We start from the raw sequence: 14,891 nt of genomic DNA on the forward strand, positions 1-14,891 counted from the left end.
CAGTGGCAAGGCAGAGGTGGAAGGGAGGAACACCGACATTAGACAAAATCCCTCCAGTGGAACACCCCACTGGTTTTCCAGAACTTTGGCTTCTATGAAAGCCTTCAAATGACAGCCATATATATAGTAAAGGAAAGGGTAGGTGACACAGAATTGTGCAAAGCAGTATGAAACCTAGAGCCGGAAGCCTCTAGTCTCTCCTACTAGGTTCATGAAGCAGAGGCAGGTCACATCTCTGAGCTTTAGTTGACTCCTCTGTCAACAACAGTGAGCGTGCCTGTGCAGCTCTCCTCACAGGAGCACTCCAAAGTAACGTCACCCGTTTCTATTACACTATGCTGTTATTACTACCTGAGAAGTAAAGTCTGGCAAAATAAAAAGGACTCAGGGAAATATAAACTAGAAACCAAAAAAGGATCTACGGTCAGACAATTCAACAAAGCTATGAAAAATAAGAATCTTCTAAATCAATGGCCAAGACAATTCTTGAGGACACAGAAATCCCAGGTGTCCTGACTGGCATCCAGAGAAGGGACTGCAGCAAGCTTAGCAGGCCAGGGGCTGGGGTGGGCATAGTGCTCCTTACCTCCCAACACAGTCACAAACTGCTCCAACAGATACAGGAGCTGTTTGATGTACATCAAGTTCTTGGCCTTCAGACGCTTCCTGAGGAGACACCAACGGACATCAAGTGGTAGCACTCCCCAAGCTGCTTCCCTTCCAAATGCCCCAAGTTGTGGCGTTTCTGTCCAGTCTTTCAAGGTAGACCACAGTGACAAATATGGTCCCAGAGAAAAAGGATGGCCATGGCCCAAGGCCTTCACAGCCAGCTGTTGTGTCCCAAGCACCCTCGGCCTATGTGGGGTACACACCACCACAAACAGGAGGTAAACAGCACCCTGGCCCACTTGGTGTGGTGCCTGGGCCAGAGATGGAGACCCAATTGCTTCTCCCGGAGACTGAGCAGGATTTCCCTTCCCCCTCAGGAGGCAGTGTCTTACCCATATCGTTCCATATACTGGAGCAACTGGGAATGGGCCTGGCAGAACTGGAGAGAACAGAGAACAGGTGTGAAGGTGGCCCAGGCTCTGAGCAAGCAGCCTAGGGCTGTGCCAATGATATCTTAGATCATGCCTAGAAGATGCTAGCCAGGACACCTCATGGGAAACAACCAAGGTGAAGAGAGCAGCACACTGCTTATGCCCCCCTGAATTTCAAGAGTTCTCAACGTTAACTAGGAATACCAGCCTGCACAGAGGCAGCGTGGGGTTTCACAATACTGTGTATGCTGCATGGCACAGAGGAGATAATCGATAAATAGTGGCTTTCAGAAATACTGAGAACCCCTCAAAGCAACAATAATGATGTCCAACCATGTGAGGACCCTGCTTCCCTCACCCCACTGTCCTGGGTTATAGAGAACTGGCTGGTACCACCCTGGGCTGGAGGGACTCAGGATGACATACGCCAGTGAGGAACAAGGAAATGAGTCACCTTGTCTGCGCCGGGTGCCAGCATTTCTAAGATCTGGGTCCCCGTAGTTCTAGCCAGTCCGCCCCTGATGAGGCCACTGCCTCGACTCAGCGCACCCTTCCCCACGCCATTGCCAGACGAATTCCAGGTCTAGGCACTTGGAGAGATGATCCACATCCCTCTTCCCCACAGCAGGCACTGGCCCAAGAAGGGAGAGGCCGACCCACCTGGGAACCGCTGACCTCTGCACTGTAGATGCCCGTGATGGTGTCGATCAGGTTGTGAGCCTCGTCAATGACCACCACCTGTCCCTGCAGCCGGATCCCCGCGGCCTGGCGGGTGGCCCCGTGCAGCAGCATCTGGTAGGGCAGCACCACGAGCTGGGAGGAGGGGGTGGCCACCTGAGCAGGGCTGGGCTCCTTGCCACAGCAGCCCCACCTGCTCTAAGCTCCTGGTGTGAGTGGTTTCATTTCCCAACCAGAATACGTGTAGGGGCATTCAAGAGTGAAAGCTCTAGCAAAGCCCTGTGCTTTTAGCAACAGACCCCCTCCTCAGGTTTTATGTGGAACATGAAATATGAAACAGACATAACTGGGGCCAATCTGAATCTGACTGAACCAAGAGTGGCAGTGGGCAGAGGGGAGCAGAGAGAAGCGTGGAACCCCTGCTTAGCCTTATCCATACCCCCGAGGTAGCCCCTGAGGCACCCAAGGTTCCTCAAAACACTGTGAAAACCAGTGGTGTACTAGTAGGTAGCCCTGGGTTCTGGTCTTGGAGCTGTTATTTCCCAGCTAAATGACTCTGGAAGAATGACTTATCTTTCTGCGCCTCAATTTCTTCATCTGCAAATGATAAACTCTATCTCAAATAAGGGCTAAGGGGTGGAGGGTAAACAAAAATAAAAGCATTCCATGAATTTTTAGGTGCTCTCTGTGATGATGATTTTACAGTTAAAAGAATACTGATAGAGTGAAAATCCAGAAAACTAGAAACTTAAGGCCCAGCTTTAATACTGGCTCCATTACTCACCCACTAAGAGAAAACAGATAAATCACTTAACCTTTCTGGGCCTGTGTCCTCATATGGATATGAGAACATATGGATAATACTTGCCTTTGCTTTTTTAGTAGGATACTACAAAGCAAAAATGAGGTGAAAAGTATCTCAAAAAGTGAAGATCATGAAAATCTCAGGACATCTTACTATATTTGCACACAGGTATCTATGGCACTAATCTTGCAATGTGGCAAACAGACCCAGGCACGGCATGCAACAATGCTGAGGGCTGGGAGGATTCTGGAATTTAATTCTGAGCACCCACGCAACACGGTTCAACGTAGTATATTAATGAGCACTTAACTGCCTTGTAAAATTATTACTCATGTTCCCTGAATCACTGAAAACCTACCTAATCTCTTCTTTCTTATATGGAAGTCTCCATAATCGAAACCCTATTTCCAAAAGCCATTCAAATTAAGAAGTGGCAATTAGTAAAATCGTACCAAATAACTATGGTATTTTTGATCTGGCAAACCGGCAGTTTTTCTGTTTAAAGATGACACCAAATGTGGCAAGTCTAGAGAAGACTGTCTTCTCACACACTGGTGGGTAGGTTCCTCTGAAAGGCCATCTGGGAACACGTTTCTGGTGCAGCCCCTTTACTTCATCCCCTCAGCTTTCGCCCCCGACTCTGTGTTTTCACTAGGACTGCACACCCCTACCTGGCTTTTTTTTTTTTTTTAACATTTATTTATTTTTGAGACAGAGAGAGACAGAGCATGAACAGGGGAGGCGCAGAGAGAGAGGGAGACACAGAATCAGAAGCAGGCTCCAGGCTCTGAGCCATCAGCCCAGAGCCCGACGCGGGACTCGAACTCACGGACCGCAAGAACGTGACCTGAGCTGAAGTCAGACGCTCAACCGACTGAGCCATCCAGGCGCCCCTCCCTTCCTGGCTTTTATCTGCTGTCCCCAATAATGCCAACTATTCCTGCAACCCAGAGCCACAAGGCACCTGGGGCCGCCTCTGACCCTACGCACCAGGCGTGTGGGTGACAGGTCACTGGTGTGCAGTGTGTTGGTCAGTCCAACCATGGCCAGTGACATCCTCCCAAATTAAGAGGAATGAGGAAACTCCTTGGGGATGAGGCCACAGTTAGAGCCAAGAGTGACTGCCCAACCCTCCAGGGTCTTCACCTGGGCTGCTGGAATGGCAAACCGGCTCCCGTAATAGGGACAGGCCCGAGCCTCCTTCCCCAGGGACACCAGCTGCTCGATGTCCTTCACCCCCACCAGGACCTCGTCTCGGAGGAGCTGCAGCTGCTCATAGCTGTAGAAGGGGCATGCGGCCTGGTGCTCCTGCCTTCTCCTCTTGGGCTTCTCATCCTCAGCTCTGCTCTTCTCTGAGGGGCACAGGCACAAGGGGGCAAAGGCAGAAAGAATGGTAAGTGTCCATGGGGTCAGAAGCCCAATTCCATAGGGTGGCGTCCGATAAACCCTTCCCAGTACTTCTCGGTACTCAGCACACCATTCTGGTATTTTATTTGGTGTTCGCTAGAAAAAGCCAGTAAAATCATCTCAGAGCCAGGGTTCTGAACTAGACACTGACCCAAAAAGCAAAACGCCTTTTCCCAAGGAGATGGTCTTTAGGAAGGACCCGGCCGTCTGCTCTGCCGTCACTGCCATTTAAGACACTATTTCCCACATCCTTGTCCACTTCTGCCCCACTCCCGACCCCTTCCCAGTACTGCCTGAGGCTACACGACAGTCCCAGAGCTCTTTGCTGCACAGCTCCAGGGTGCTGGCGGCTACCGTGTTTACTTCTCTGCATCTCCATGCAGCGGTCATTGATAAGCTGCGCAGAACCCAGGTTTTTCACATCTTCATTTATACAAAGATTCTAGAAGACAGAGGATAAAGAAAAAGTCAACACAATGGTCCCAGCTATGTGATACACAGCAACCCTCCAGAGCCTGCCTAGCCCCCCAAGGACCGGAAGAGGCCGATCCTCCCACCGCTCGGCCTGCCTCGGACCCACAATTCTTCTAAGAAGAATTCTTCTCTGAAGAAGATGAAGGCCCAGGGAAGGGAGCAGGTCGGCACTTGAGCCAAGACCCACTGCCTCTGTTTACCTGCCGAGAGCCAAGGGAGACAAGCCGGGTGTCCTTGCCAAAGGGGCTTCTCTGCACCTCGTGTACAAACTGGGCCAGCTGGGAGTGCGTCCGACTGCAGTAGTAAATCTGCTCCGAGAAAAAGCAGGGTATTTCAAAGAGGAGACCACAATTTCTCCAAATATTGTCTGCACATCAAGGAATACATGGTCTAATAGGCTGAGGGACTGGGGAGAGTGGCCACAGATACACAAACCTAAAGCAAGGGGACTCTGTCCCACAGCAGATCTCAGTTAACACAGGGCCGGGGCAGTCCCCACCATCCCCTCAGCTCCAGAAGGTCATGAGAACACCCACGACATGGAGCGCCTCCCATCAGTCCTGCTCAGCCGCTAATCCAGCCACTTTACAGGGCTTGTTCATCTCAGGACAGGCCGCCTCCCTGAGCTGTGGTTCCCAAATGGGAAAGAGTAGATTCTGGGGAGTGTGTTGGGGGGTGGGCTGTCCACACACACCTCCCAAAGGGCTTGGAAGACAGGCGGGCAGTAAGGCAGGGGGGCACTGAGCTAAACTCTCTCTGTGCTCCTCTGAGATGGAGAACAGCGACAAAAGAAGAGAAAAATAGAGGCAAAATATCTACTTTTAACGGAGAAAACAAGAGTCTTACACAAATGAAACCAAATGATTTTAAACATGAGAGGTGTCAGAATCATATGTACCTCACAGAACTCCATGCCAACGAAAATACAAACCAGAGAAGAGGGAGCCAAAGGGCAGGGTGCTCTTGCTCTGGCCTGCCGCCCCCCCTTTCCCCAGAGAGATACCACTGGTCCGTGGCCCAGAACGGCAGCTCCTGGATGCCCTGGGGCACACAAGCCCAGGCTTCACTGCCAGGAGAGGCCTTTCCTCTGGGTGCCTAGCCCATCTGGCCAAGTAAGCACCGACACCAAGGTCTGGGTCTGGGGAACCCCAGGAGAGTGAGAAGCAGCTAGGGGGATACAGCCCTGGACTGGGGACCAATCCCAGAATACCCAGGACACGATGTCTTACCTTAGTTACGTGTTCTTCCTCCAGGTCCTCCTCCTCCTCCTCCTCGTCCACTCTGAGAGAGAAAAATAACACGGAACAGTCTTCCCTGGGGACTCAGGTCAACTGAGATGCACTGTACCGAGCATGTGCCATGTATGGGAACTAGCTAAACAAGTAAGCTGTTCCCCACATGGAGGCCAGCATTGCTGGGGTTGGAGCCCTCAGCCAAAGGGAGACAGACCATTCCAACAACCAGGTTCCACCAATGAGCAGGTGCTCATTCGCTCAGTCAGAGAGACACCCCCAGGCTAACACCAACCCCATCCTCCTACTGCCGCTCAGGAGGGAAATGAGAAAGGGGCACAGTATGCCCGAAGCCTAGGTTCAGTGTCTGACTTGTCCCTCATCAAAGGCTACTCTGTCCTCACTGTCCACCCTCCAGAAAACTGGAATTCTCTCAGTTCCCCACAGAACTTTGCTCTTTGCCACCTCAGAGCCTTGGACATGCTGTTCTCTTTGCCTGGAATGCTCTCTCCCTTCACCTCCTCTTTTACCTAGCCAACTGTCAACCTTGAGATCCCCATATAAACATTGTCTCTTCTGTTCAGCCTTCTCCAACCTCCCCCATAGGCTTGGCTGGCCTCTGACACACTGCCATGGCCCCCCTGCACCTCATTCAAAATAACTTATTCTTGGTCTGTTTCCCCCTCCAGACTGTCACGTCCACGGGCAGGACCTGGGAGTATCTAGCTTCTGTGAATGCCAGGGGTCCCACCAAGGCCTTGGCACACAGCAGGAATTCCACTCACATTTCCTGAGGGAAGTCACAACTGACTGCTGACTGACTGAATAAAAGATGCTGTCACTCAGAACCAGATAAATCTCTTCTCTCGCCAGCACCTCAGTCTACCATTCCCAGCAATGAATGAAGAGCCCATGTGCACTGGCAGATTGGTGGGGAGGTAAATCCTGCATTACAAGGCTGAATGTTTGGTCAACATTATTAGTCTAGGTTCCTCAGAAAACACAAAATCTTTCACAGACACACTCTACCTACAGGGCCATCACTGGGATTCTTTTTACTCACCTGGCAAATTTTATTTAAAAAAAAAAGCAGAAATGCTAATTGCTTTGGGGGATTAGAAGAGGAGTTATAGGGTTGCCTTCCTGGTCAATAAATAAATCAATAATTGTTCAGTCAGCTTTGTCTGAAAGGCCTTGATTTAAATCACACAGTAAGCAAAATCAACCAAATCTAGTAAGAAGCTGGACATGTGAAGAAATGAAGAGCAAAAATTTTATATTCAGAATGAGTTGTGTTCTCAGAGAGGCTCATGTCTCTTGAAATGCCAGGGCACTGGAAGCTGTAGAAATCTGCAGGATTACTGGCTCAGGCCCAGACCCTAAGTAGCACTTTCTCTAATATTCACGAACTCCACTCAAGTTCTTTCTCTTGTTCCCAGGGGCCTCTTGAGGAGAAGTACAGGAGTGGGCAAGCAGTCTTGGAGGCAGGTGGCAAAGGGTTTACAGAGCCTCTCTGCCCTTATCTCTTCGAGATAGGATGCATAAAGAGGTCTGGACATCTCAGCCCTGGGCAGGGTCAAAAGTTTTGGTTCTAATCCAGATCCCGAAATCTGTGCTTAGGGGCAGGCCTCTGAGCACCAAAGGAAAAGCCCAGGACTAGATGATTTCATAGGCAAATTCTACCAAATATTTAAAGAAATAATGCCAACCGTTCTCAACCTCTTCCAAAATACTGAAGAGGAGGGAACACTCCCAAACTCATTTTATGAGACCACCATTACCCTGATACCAAAGCCAGGTAAGAACACTACAAACACAGGAAACTACAGGCTAACATATTTCCCTGATGAATACAGATGCAAAAATTCTCAACAAAACACTAACAAACTGAACTAAATGGCATATTAAAAGGATCATACTCCATGATCAAGTGGGATTTATCCCTAAAATATGATGGCTCATCATATGCAAATCAGTAAATGGGATACATCAATAAATAGAATGATATATAAAAGTCACATAATCATCTCAACAGACACAGAAAAAAACATGACAAAATCCAACGCCTGTTCATGATAAAAATTCTCAATCAATTAGGTACAAATGAATGTACCTCAACATAATAAAGGCCATCTATTACAAGCCCACGGCTAACATCTGAACAGTAAAAGAGTGAAAGCTTTTGCACCAAGACAAGGAAAAAGACAAAGTTGCCCACTCTCACCACTCCTATTCAACATAATACTGGAAGTCATAGCCAGACCAATCAGACAAGAAAAAGAAATAAAAAGCATCCAAATTGGAAAGGAAGAAGTAAACGACATGATTTTATTTACAAAAACCCTGAAGATAGCACCAAAAAACTGCTAGGACTAATAAATTCAGTGAAGCTGCAGGGCACACGATCAACACACAAAAATCAGGTACATTTCTGTATGCTAATAATAAACTATCTGAAAAAGAAATAAAAGTCTAACTTATAAAGGCATCAAAAACAATAAAATACTGGGGCACCTGGGTGGCTAAGTCAGTTGAGTGTCTGACTCTTGATTTCAGCCCAGGTCATGTCTCACAGTTTGTGAGTTTGAGCCCCGCATTGGGCTCTGAGCTGACAGCTCGGAGCCTCCTTGGGATTCTCTCTCTCCCTCTCCCTCCCCCTCCCCCACTCACACTCTTTCTTTCAAAATAAATTTTAAAAAACATTTAAAAAAAAACAATAAAATATTGGGGTGCCTGGGTGGCTCAGTTGGTTAAGCGTCCAACTCTTGATTTCAGTCAGGACATGATCTGATCTCACGGTCTGTGATTCTGAGCCCTGCATCAGGCTGTGTTCTGACAGCAAGGGGCCTGCTTGGGACTCTCTTCTCTCCCCCTCTCTGCCCCTTCCCCACTCACCTGTTCTCTGTCTCACTCAAAGTAAATAAATAAACTTTAAAAAAAAAAAAAAAAAAAAAAAAAACCAATAAAATACTCAGGAATAAATTTAACCAAGGAGGTGAAAGACATATACTCAAAACTACAAGACTTTGATGAAGAAACTGGAGATGACACAGATGACAAAATGCCCCATGTTCATGGGTCACAAGAATTAACGTTGCTAAAATGTCCATACTACTCAAAGCTATCTATAGATTTAATGCAATTCCTTATCAACATTCCAATGGCATTTTTTACAGATATAGAAAAAGAATCCTAAAAATCATTAGGAACCACAAAAGACCCCAAATAGCCAAAGCAATCTTGAGAAAGAATAAAGCTGGAGGAATCACAATTCCTTATTTCAAACAGCATGGTAATCAAAACACTTTGGTACTGGCATAAAAACAGACACGTAAGATCCGTGGAACAAAACAGAGCCCAAAAATAAACCCAGGTATATATAGTAAAGTACTATTGGACAAGGGAGCCAAGAATACTCAATGAGGAAAAGATGGCCTCTTCAACATGGTGCTGGGCAAACTGAATAGTCACAGGCAGAAGAATGAAACGGAACCCCTCTCCTATACCACTCACAAAAACTAAGTCTAAATGGATTAAAAACTTAAACGTAAGACCTAAAATCATAAAACTCCTAGAAGAAAACACAGCAAAAAGTTTCATGACATTGTTCTTCTCAATAATTTCTTGGATAGGACATCAAAAGTATAAGCAACAAAAGCAAAAATAAACAGGTGGGACTATGTCAAACTAAAAAGCTTCTGCACAGCAAAGAAACAATCAACAAAATGAAAAGGCAACCAAGAAATGGGAGAAGATATTTGCAAACCACCTATCTGATGATAAGGGGCTTATATCCAAAATATATAAGGGACTCATAGAACTCAACAGCAAAAAACAAGTAATCCAATTAAAAAATGGGCAGAGGTGGGGTGCCTGGGTGGCTCAGTTGGTTAAGCGTCCAACTTTGGCTCAGGTCACGATCTCATGGTTTGTGAGTTCAAGCCCAGCATCAGGCTCTGTGCTGACAGCTCAGAGCCTGGAGCCTGCTTCAGATTCTGTGTCTCCCTCTCTCTCTGCCCCTCCTCCACTCACACCCTGTCTCTTTCTCAAAAATAAACAGAAAAAAATTTTTTAAATGGGCAGAGGAACTGAGTATACATTTTTCCAAAGACATACAAATAGCCAACAGGTACACGAAAAGATGCTCAACATCACTGATCCCCAAGGAAATGCAAGTCAAAACCGCAATGAGATTTCACCTCACACCTGTTAGCATGGCTACCGCCAAAAAGATAAAAGATGAGGTGCTTGGGTGGCTCAGCCCATTCAGCATCCAACTCTCGATTTCAGCTTGGGTCACGATCCCAGGGTCATAAGGATCAAGGCCCAGGTCAGGCGCTGCACTGAGAATGGAGTCTGCTTGGGATTTTCTCTCCCTCTGCCCTTCTCTCCTGCTTGTACTGTGAAAGACAAGGAACGGAACGGAACGGAATGGAACGGAAAGGAAAGGAAAGGAAAGGAAAGGAAAGGAAAGGAAGAAAGAGAAAGAAATGTTTGCAAGGATGTGGACAAAAGGGAACCCTTGCGCACTGTGGGTGGCAATGTAAATTGGTACAGCCACTCTAGAAAACAGCATGGACATTCCTCAAAAAATTAGAAATATTAAGTAGCATATGACCCAGCAATCCCATTTCTGGGTATATATCTAGAGGAAATGAAATCACTATCTCACTGAGATCTCTGCATCCTCATGTTCAATGCAGCACTGATGAAAACAACCGAAGTATCCACTGACAGATGAATGAATAATGAAAATCTCTCTCTCTCTCTCTCTCTCTCTCTCTGACACACACACACACACACACACACACACACACACACACACACACACAGAAATATTCAGCCATAAAAAAGAAAGAAGTCTTGCCATTTGTGACAATATATATGGACCTTGAGGGCATTCTGCTAAGTGATGTAAGTCAGACAGAGAAGGACAATTCTGTGGCATATCCTAAGTGGAATCTAAAAAAACCAAACGCCTAGAAACAGAGTAGATTGCTAGGGGCTGAAGAGGGACGTGAAAGTAGTCAAAAGGTAAAGGTACCATTATAAGATAATACGTTCTAGGGTCACAGCATGATGACTGTCATTAACTACACTGTATTGTACACCTGACAGCTGCTAGGAGAGCACATCTTTAAAGAAATGTTAAGTATGTGAGATGATGGATTTGTTAACTACCCTTATCATAGTGATTGTTTTGCAATGCATACATGTATCAGATATCAGATCATCATGGTATGTATCTTAAACTTACACAATGTTATAACCCAATTATATCTCAATAAAGCTGAGGGGGAAAAGAAAGAAAAGTCAGGGCAGCTGGGACGCTGAGCACCCGATGGTGAAGTGAGAAGGTGCACTGCAGACAGACTGAAGATTTTCTCCATCACAAAAGAGTCAACCGAAGGTTTCAGGCCTTGGAGTTACACTCTACACAGACATGGTGACCACAGTGTCAATGAGAATGTAGAACACTGGAGTCACCTTTAGAGGAGCAGAAAACAATGCTTCCAAGTTGGGAGCCTAAGAGGGATGACCTCTAGGGGTACTTGTGACTTGGGGAAAGAACTGATATCAAAATGACTTTAATGCCCTAATGCCCAAATACAATCCTGTTACTCCCTTGTTTGAAACCCCACAGCCCCACTGCACTGAGAACACCCAAACCCTCAGTGGACCCATGAGGCCCAAACACACAGCTGCCTCTTCTTCCCCTCTCTCCCTCATTCGCTCTTGCTCAGCCCCTGGGCCTTCTCTGTGCCCCTTGAACTTACCAAACCTGTTCCCGTTTCCAGACCAGGGTACCTTCAGGCTACTGACTAGACCTCTCTTCTCCCAGGTCTCCCCATGGCTCTTTCTCATGCTTTGTCACCCCCTTGGAGGGCTCTCCTGGCTTCACCTGGAGGTGTGACCCCACACGCTACCCCTTTCACCAGTTTTATTCTCCTCCTGGGCAAATGTGCTCATTTCACAGTTCTGGTGTATGTTCCCCACCCCCCTGCCGTCAACTACATGCAAGCTTCGGAGGGCAGGGGTCATGTCTGTCGTCTGTGGCATCTGGAGCCACGCCACACCTAGAGCAGACCCTCGAAGGTCATTTGTGCAACTAAAGCATGAATGAAAAAGGAGGCTCCCACTAGGGCAGTGTGGCCTCAGAACATCCTCGCTGTCACCTTCAGTGTTTCTACTCCACCCAGCAGCTTAGGACTCACACATCAGAAACTCAGAAGCCAGAAGGCGAAAAGAACAAGTTGGGCTAAGGATACGTTGATGATTTATATCATAAACCTCACAAGGTGTAGTCTAGGAGCTAAGAGCACATGATCAAGAGTGGCCTGGGTGCTGGGTGCAGGTCCCTGCTCCTCCCCTTCCTAGCCCTGTAGCCTAAGGCACAGCCCCCATTTATGAGGAACTTAAGGGATGGCATTCCATCCCTTCAGATGTCTCATGAGGGACACAGCAGGCTGCCTCTCTCTAGGCACAGGAGCTGCCTCCCTGGGAGCCCCCATGCAGACCAGTGCAGGGGAGGTGGGTAAAGGAGAAGCACCATCTTACCCACGAGCTGCTCCCTTCTCCTCATCGCTCTCGTACTCGGCGAGGACCAGCTCCTCGTCCCCACATTCCAGCTGCTCTAGGGGCTCGGTCCCTGTTCCTTCTGCTAGCATCTCCCTGCTGAGGTGGAGGAGACGCTCCATTTCTTCTTCTTCCCGTCTCTGTGTAAGAGCATTACAAGTGGGACAGAGGAATCTCAGTACGGGTGCCCCTGCCCCCTTGATGGAGTCAGCCTCGAAGTGGCTACCACCAAGGACAACACACATGCCATTTCCACAGGCCTCGCTGTCCTACTGGTATCTACACCCCAGGCATCAATACCTCAGCTCAAGCTGCCAGCTTCCGGGTGATGAGGGGGGGTCAGGGCAAGAATACTGAGGTCCTGACCACTCATCCAAAGGAGCAACTCCGTGAGGCCCCACGCAGTGGGACAGTGCCCGTACACCATCCCTGCCACTCCGAGAGGACACTCACCATGCGCTTGGCTGCATACTTGAGCTGTGCATTGTGACGGATCTGCTGCAGGCGCTCTTCTCGCTTCTTCCGCCTGACCTGCTCCTCCTACAGGGTAAAGGAGCCACACGGGAAACTCCCGCAGGAAGCCCAAACCAGGCCCTCCTTAAAGAGTTGGGGCTCGGCCTCGTGCCTCTTCACACAGGGCGGTTCTCCCTTCCATGGGCAACTCTCAAGGGTGCAGCAGCATCCCTGACCCTCACTGGGTCCCAGCCCTATTGCTCACTGCAGGTCTACACACTCCCTCCCGAAGCCACGGACTCTCAATCAAATTCATTCCCTGAATGGAGTTTGCAGCCACTGAACCATGTTGCCAATGGCAACAGTGAGGTTCTTTTTCCAGGTGGGTAATGAATGGAACTGCCAATCCCTGGTCTAGAGAAGGCCCACTGACATCAGCTTTAAAAAGACAGAAAGCGGGATGCCTGGGTGGCTCAGTTAGTTGAGTGTCCAACTCTTGGTTTCAGCGCAGATCATGATCTCATGGTTCAAGAGTTCAAGCCTCGTGTCGGGCTCCGTGCTGACAGCGCAGAGCCTGCTTGGGATTCTCTCCTCCTCCTTCTCTCTCTGCCCCTCCCCCATTCTCCCTCTCTCAAAAATAAACAAAGAAGCTTTAAAAAGACAGCAAGCAAGAAAAAAAAATAAATAAAAATAAAAAATAAAAAGACAGCAAGGGCACAGTACCACTGGCTCAAGAAGGCACTGCAAAGGAGAAGGACACACTCATCAACCCCAAATTACCACCCAAACACTGTTTCCTGGATCATTCTCACCTCCCATCACCCTAGGGCTCACCTTCAGCCGGTCCACCAGGTCCCTTTCTTCTTTCTTCTGCACAAACTGAGTCACCCAGTCAGGCTCTCCGGCAGGCCTCAGGGTGTCTGGGGTCTCTTTGAAGGAGGATGAAAGAAATGGGGGCTGATCCTTCCTATCACTTAAGGGGACAGTTCCAGTTTCAAGGAGACGTGCTTCTTCTTGATGTTTCTTCTGTTCAAAGTCACGGAGCCAGGAAAGGGCCCCACAAATCAGACTTAAAGATTTTCCCTACAGGAAGAAAAAGGTCTTCAGGAAAAGAGAACAAAAATTAAAGCTTTCCAGATGATGTTTCCCATTTTAATAAAGCCTTCAGGGAAGGTCTACCTTTAATTACTAGAAGGTAGTTTAAGACCGAGCTGGGAAAGGGCAGGAAGGGAATTAGCAAAAGGATAGCCAAGGAAAATATGAAAAAGGTAGAAATGAAAATGAAATTCATGGTTTAATTATACAGCTCACTGTTCCTAAAATAATTTAATGTGGCTTATCAGGTTACATATAAATATCGCAAGTTAACAAAATTAGAAGGTGAAGAATTTGGAGCACCTGAGTGGCTCAGTAGGTTAAGCGTCAGACTTCAGCTTGGGTCATGATCTCACGGTTCGTGAGTTCAAGCCCCACATGGGGCTCTGTGCTGACAGCTCGGAGCCTGCTTGGGATTCTCCCTTTCTCTCTGCCCCTCCCCCACTTGTACTCTCGCTCTGTCTCTCTCTCTCAAAAATAAACATTAAAAAATTAAAAAAAAAAAAAAAAAAAAAGGTGAAGAATTAGATAAATAGCCCCCAAAAAGAATTTAGGCCAAATAATATATAGCTTGAAATCCTATATCCTCACTAAGGGGGAGCCACCTTGGGCTCTCCACTTTAATACAGCCCCATGAGTCCTGGTCTCCAAAACACTTTAAAAGCAAACGAATTGCTCTGGAAAACACAATTCTTTACTTAAAGACCAGAATTTTCCCTGTGGGTTGAATTGGGACCCTCCGCCCAAACTCTTGTGTTAAGTCCTAACCCTGAGTGTCTCAGAATGTGAACTTATTTGGAAATAGGGTCACTCCAGATGTATTTAGTTAAGATCAGGGCCCTGATCCAGTAAGACTGGTGTCCTTACAGAAAGGGGAAATTGGGACACCAAGGCATGCCCAGAGGGAAAGCGATGTGATAAAACACAGGGGGGCAGGCCAGAACAGTCTCTTCTTTCTCACCCTCAGAGAGACCCACCCCTGCCCACACTGTGATTCTGCATTTCTGGCCTCCAGAACTGTGAAGAGTAAGTTTCTATTACTGAAACCCCCAGCCTGTGAAACTCTGTTACGGCAGGGGGAGCACTAACACAGTCCTTCTGGGAGGCCGCTGACATGGGTTTCTTAAGGCT

General features: G+C 47.8%; 1 protein-coding gene across 2 annotated transcripts in view; it reads right to left on the reverse strand.

Moving 5' to 3' along the window:
- DDX11 (DEAD/H-box helicase 11) overlaps nucleotides 1-14,891 on the reverse strand; it is a 40,116-nt gene that overhangs the window by 14,932 nt on the left and 10,293 nt on the right. For both annotated transcript variants that reach the window (XM_060658729.2, XM_060658730.2), the window contains exons 4-13: nucleotides 13,500-13,748; nucleotides 12,666-12,752; nucleotides 12,195-12,352; nucleotides 5,634-5,685; nucleotides 4,605-4,712; nucleotides 4,285-4,372; nucleotides 3,670-3,875; nucleotides 1,701-1,853; nucleotides 1,002-1,048; nucleotides 587-666 (exon numbers count right to left, since the gene is read on the reverse strand). In XM_060658729.2, coding sequence (XP_060514712.1) covers nucleotides 587-666; nucleotides 1,002-1,048; nucleotides 1,701-1,853; nucleotides 3,670-3,875; nucleotides 4,285-4,372; nucleotides 4,605-4,712; nucleotides 5,634-5,685; nucleotides 12,195-12,352; nucleotides 12,666-12,752; nucleotides 13,500-13,748 — 1,228 coding nt within the window. The remainder of the gene's footprint in view (nucleotides 1-586; nucleotides 667-1,001; nucleotides 1,049-1,700; nucleotides 1,854-3,669; nucleotides 3,876-4,284; nucleotides 4,373-4,604; nucleotides 4,713-5,633; nucleotides 5,686-12,194; nucleotides 12,353-12,665; nucleotides 12,753-13,499; nucleotides 13,749-14,891) is intronic.

The sequence above is a fragment of the Panthera onca genome, chromosome B4 (genome assembly GCF_046562875.1).
Source record: "Panthera onca isolate mPanOnc1 chromosome B4, mPanOnc1 haplotype 2, whole genome shotgun sequence".
Taxonomy (NCBI): Eukaryota; Metazoa; Chordata; class Mammalia; order Carnivora; family Felidae; genus Panthera; species Panthera onca.